The 5,605-nt window shown below is 49.2% G+C and overlaps 1 protein-coding gene across 1 annotated transcript; it reads left to right on the top strand.

The window, feature by feature from the left end:
• The first annotated feature begins 236 nt into the window (after positions 1 to 236).
• LOC123424379 (cytochrome P450 89A2-like) lies at positions 237 to 2,602 on the top strand. The gene is made up of 3 exons (XM_045107981.1): positions 237 to 534; positions 659 to 730; positions 866 to 2,602. Exons 1-3 carry the CDS (start codon positions 435 to 437, stop codon positions 2,479 to 2,481), a joined length of 1,788 nt encoding a protein of 595 aa, XP_044963916.1. The 5' UTR covers positions 237 to 434; the 3' UTR covers positions 2,482 to 2,602.
• Positions 2,603 to 5,605: the final 3,003 nt, after the last annotated feature.

The following is a 5,605-nucleotide window of genomic DNA, read 5'->3' as shown; positions in this document are numbered from 1 at the left end:
CTCACGTGTTGGAACATGAGGTGGAGAAAGCAAGAAAAGAGAGAGAGACGAACATGATGGGGACACATCAGGTAAGAAGAGAGGTAGTCAAAAGAGGAGGCAAGATGATACATATATAGAAGATGGAATAGTCTTAGAGGAAACTGAATACTATTATACTAGGACGTCAATATCTAGCCACTGTTCCACGGCGAACGACTCGTATGCCCAAAACAAATATGCATTTCTGTAGTAGTGAGGAGCCCATGGTTCGTAGCCTTGTCTTATAAATAGCATAGGGGTAGATAGTGCTGAAGGATCAGCGGAGTTGCTGAGGCAGTACTATTACATACCCAATTGTGCAGGAGTAGAAAGGCAAGGAAGAAGAAGAAGAAGAAGAAGAAGAAGAAGAAGAAGAAGAAGAAGAAGAAGAAGAAGAAGAGGGACGAGCAGCGATGCAGGCGTCACTCTTCCATGCTCCCCAGGTCCGGCCCACAGCCGCGCCATGGCGACAACCTTCCATGCACCTACAGCTTGCTGGACGCCGGCCACATGGTAATTAACTACACTAGTTCATTTGATAACTTGGAGGAATACAAACAAGCAAATATATATATGTGTCTGGACATGGGAAATGTGATGCGTTCTCTGAATCCTTCTTCATCCTTATCAATCGCAGGGTTGAAGCATTGTGGGGCATCGATGGAGCAGTCTCGGTTTTTGCACTCTGGAACAAGCAGTGCGTCTGCAGGTATATAATTAATATATGTGATCTGAATCTGATGGGTGCTTCTTGCTCCTCTAATGGAATGGAATGTTTCTACTTCCGGTTTTGCTAGTATTTATCAGGTCTCTTATAACTACGGATATCATATATATGTTGCAGCCCATGAGAAAAGCAGAGCTGAGTTGACCATCCCCGCTGCGTTAACAATGGGAATGGAGGGTCTGACGGCGGCCTCGTCGCCTCTCCTCATGGGCGCCATCACTCTCGTCGGGGCAGTCCTCTACCTGCTCGGCAGAGGGAGGAAGACCGCCGGAAAAGGAGAGCTGCCCCCAGGCCCGTCGACTCTGGAATTCCTGGCCATGTTCTTCAAGCTCCGACGCTCCGTCTTCCACGTCGGCCCCATCCTCCGCGAGCTGCACGCGCGCTACGGCGGCATCATCTCCGTCCGCCTCTTCAAGACGCTCGTCTTCGTCCAGGACCGCGCCATCGCGCACCGCATGCTCGTCCAGGGCGGCGCCACCTTCGCCGACCGCCCCGCCACGTTCTACGACCCGTGGCCCGTCTTCTTCACCCGCTCCATCATCACCGCGACCTACGGGCCCTACTGGCGCCGCGTGCGCCGCAACCTCGCCGAGGCGCTCAACCCGGCACGGGTCGCCCGCTTCGAGAAGGCCAGGCGGCGCACCCGCGACTCGCTTCTCGCCCGGCTTGCCTCCGCCACCGGCGACGGCGAGCCCGTCAAGGTGAGGATGATATTCCGCCGCACCATGTTCGACCTGCTCACGTACATGAGCCTCGGGTCCGGGGTCAGCACGCCGGTGCTGGACCACCTCTTCGCCCTGCAGATCAAGATGTTCAACGCCGTCATGAGCTTCCCCGTCTTCTCCTTCCTCCCGGCAATCACCAAAAAGATATTCTGGAAGCGGTGGGCGTACTACGAGGACTTGGCGAAAACACGCCAAGAGATCTTCCTCCCGCTGCTCCAGGCGAGGCGAGCCTTGCCCTCGCCATCGCCATCGCCCTCGCCCTCGCCCACCAGCAACTCCACCACCGTCGAGGAGGACAATGATCCGCCGTGCTACGCGGACACCCTCCTCGCGATGCGCCTGCCGGACGAAGGCGACCGCGCCTTAACCGACGCGGAGATCACCACGCTCACCGCGGAGGTCATGGTCGCCGGCACGGACACCACGGCCACCTTGTTCGAGTGGATCATGGCGGAGCTGGTGAACCACCCAGACGTGCAAGCCAAGCTCTACGACGAGGTGAGGGGCGAGGGGGAGCTCAAGGAAGGCGACCTCCGCGGGATGCGGTACCTCAAGGCCGTCGTGCTCGAGGGCATGCGGATGCACCCCGGAGCGCACCTGATTTTCACCCACAGGGCCATGGAAGACACGGACATCGGCGACTACACGGTGCCCAAGGACGCCCAGGTCCACTTCCTCGTCGCCGACTACGGGCTCGACGAGTCGGTGTGGACGGAGCCACACGAGTTCCGGCCGGAGCGGTTCCTGGACGGCGGCGAGGGCTGCGGCGTGGACGTCACGGGGAGCAGGGAGGTCAAGATGATGCCTTTCGGCGCCGGACGCCGGTTGTGCCCCGGCTACTCCCTCGCCACCCTGCACTTGGAGTACTTCGTCGGCACCCTCATCAAGGAGTTCCAGTGGCTGCCGGCGGTTCAAGGACAAAAGGTCGACATGACTGAGGATTTGGATACCCTCATCGTCCTCAAGGACCCGCTTCGTGCTCGCCTCGTTCCGAGGACATCGAGTTAATTACATATATCAAAGAATTAATGTTGTGCGTTCGAGATGTATTTTTTTTCCCTTTGTCGTAATAATCTGCTCGAGAATTAATGTTCGACAGCTGAAGTTGTTGTTCAATAACCTTGTCGTCTGTGCGGTGTCATGAGATGATTGATACGGATATAATCATTGTTGTAGTTTGACGATCGAATATCTCATCGCATCTATCTTGCCTACCACATAGCTTCGGTGTAATATGACTTTACTATTTGTTCGTCGGCGTGCTTTGTGTGTCTGTGTTGTCTGTGTGCATCTTAGATACTAAAGTGGCTGGGCACTATGGTTGTATATATGCTCTTGATGCTTCAGCCAACCACCCATCTGTACTATAAATGTCGATCCGCATGCTGCACAATGTCGAGAATCCAAAAGCAAAGTTAGGATCAGCATTTCTTAGGCCATGTACAATGTCCGTTACAGAAAGGTGTAGCTTCTTCCGGTTGTTGTTTGGGAGGATGTTGTTAAAACGGGCAGCACTGGTGATTAACACTGGTTATTTTGTCGAGATGGTCGCCGTCAGGTTAGCGGACAATGACCGTGATAGTCGATGCTGCAGGTGGCAAGACGGCAGCGTGCTCCATCGGAACGAAGGCTTCATTTTCCGTTAGCTTCAGGATAGGAAATTTTAATTAGGTCGGTAGGAAGGATTCACCCTCGGCGTTTGGGTATTATGATTATTTTGGTTCGGATAGTTCGGTTTATGGTTAAACCGGTTAGTCAAAAATGGGAACCGGAATTGTCTGAGCCAAAAAATATCCAAACCAAAATTACCAGAAATTACGGTTCAGGTAATTCGGGCAACCTAAAACCCCAAAATATTAGGAGCACACATCAGCTTTGGTATGAATAATTAGGATAGTATGGGTATTTTTGAATAGTACGGATATTTTAGTTAGTATGGGTAACATGACAACGTGATAATAGCATGAATAATTTGGTTAGTATAAATAATTCGGATAGTATGGGTATTTCGGGTTTTTCAGACTGGAAGCCGAACCCTAACCCTATACTTGAATTACTCGACAATTCGAATAATTCGGTTCGGTTCGGGTTTGGATAGCGGATTAGAATACCCAAACGCCTAGGGTGAGCTAGGATGCACCTAGCGTTGGAAATGTTCTGATGGATTGAGCCAAAATTTCAGCCCACGCTAACCAAACTAGTCACCCGCCGAACATAAAACCAAGCATGTTCTTTGGGCGAACAAAAACTAGCACTCCTTCGTCCACAATTGCTATGGGCTATCTTAAATGACGGCCTAAAATGAAATATACTAGCATGGGTCGAACAATCAGGAATTTCCAAATTCTGGTAATGAGTGTCGAATAGAATGAGGCAGGCGCATAGATACTATCAAGAAATATACTATCATGGAGTTATAATTCTTGTATGTTGGGCCATTCGGACCACAAGAAATGACTTCATCTTTAACAAGGTCCCACCAAGCTTGTATGCTTCCAGGCGTAAGTTCACAGAAGAGATGAAATGGCTTACCTAAAGGGCCAAGAGGCAGCAGTACAGTGGGGTGGCAGCATGGGTGGCCGTTTTTAGATGAGCTCTTGGGATCTGGCTATTGAGTCCCCCCGAAATGTATATGTTGTATTTGTTGTATGTTTTGTTTGCTTTTTTCAGTTTTTGATGTATGGCCTCCTTTTCTTTTCTTGAACTCCTTTTTTTACTATTTATCTAAAAATTAATAAAATTACGCAATGGAGTCCTGATGTTTTCAAAAAGAAAATATCATGACCCCTTTTATCTAATTTCTAACACATGGTGAACATGAAAAATGACTAAGAGCATCTCTTACAGACCTGTATAAAGCCGACCCGCAGAAGTCGTTTGCACTTCATGAAAAAAACGCTTTTGCAGGCCGCCGTGGGCGACGGCCGAGCAGACACCACAAAACGGACCCGTATAAAAGGATATGCAGAATATCCTTTTATACGGGTCCGTTTTGCGGGGACTGTTTGGCCGCCGCCCACGCCGGCCCGCAAAATCTGTTATTTACATTACATTTCCAGGCATGAAAACACATTTAGTTGCTTCTTTATTTTCTTCAAAGGCATTGAATACATTATAATTCATCAAATCTTTGCTAAAACAGCAAGATCAAAGAAAACAAGAACCAGAATTAGACATTTTAGACGATATCCAACTTCCATAACTGCTCCCACTAGATAGATCAACAACTTCTCCATGCATTCATTGTTGATCTAGGGGGTCTTCATCTTACATTCTTCATTCTTCATACGTAATAACTCGGACATCTATTTCAAATGCATATCCCATTTTTGCGCAGCAGGGTTATGAAAACCCACGAGAAGCAACTGGGCGAATTGTATGTGCCAATTGCCATTTAGCTAGCAAGCCCGTCGATATTGAAGTTCCCCAAGCTATGCTTCCCGATACTGTATTTGAAGCAGTTCTTCGAATTCCTTATGATATGCAATTGAAACAAGTTCTTGCTAATGGAAAAAAGGGAGGGTTGAATGTAGGTGCTGTTCTTATTTTGCCCGAGGGATTTGAATTAGCGCCGCCCGACCGTATTTCCCCTGAGTTAAAAGAAAAGATAGGAAATCTTGCTTTTCAGAGTTAATTCTAAAGAAGTTGACGTTGCTTCCCCTCTAATTTCTTTTCTAATTCCACATGCAGCTGCATCATTAGGCTCAATTATACTAAGGAGTACACTAACATCTATTAAGTTTCTTTCTATCAATAGATCGATGTATTCTTCTTCTCAATACTAAAAAGAGCATCCACCTTCCTACACTGATGAACACCTCAATAAGCTACAGTAATTTAACCAAATAAGTTCACAGAGCCGAAGAGGATGAAGACCGTACCCCATCATTTTTGTATTTGAAGAATACCCATCCGAGGTGCTCCCGTGTGTTGGATGTGAGCCGCATCACTTTTTCTAGGCAGTCCTCGCACTGTATGAGCGGCATCGGCAAGCCGGCCAGCCGAGGTGCGACCACCGAGCCCGGAAGCCAGCCGGAAGAGTCCTTGCCGGCAAACCGACGCCGGCGACTAGAGGATGAACCAGTACCTTCATGCGGAGCTGTCGCTTTGCCGGGGCTGCGCAGGGTGCTCT

The sequence above is a fragment of the Hordeum vulgare genome, chromosome 2H (genome assembly GCF_904849725.1).
Source record: "Hordeum vulgare subsp. vulgare chromosome 2H, MorexV3_pseudomolecules_assembly, whole genome shotgun sequence".
NCBI classification, from domain to species: domain Eukaryota; kingdom Viridiplantae; phylum Streptophyta; class Magnoliopsida; order Poales; family Poaceae; genus Hordeum; species Hordeum vulgare.
This window is presented reverse-complemented; position numbering and strand designations above follow the sequence as displayed.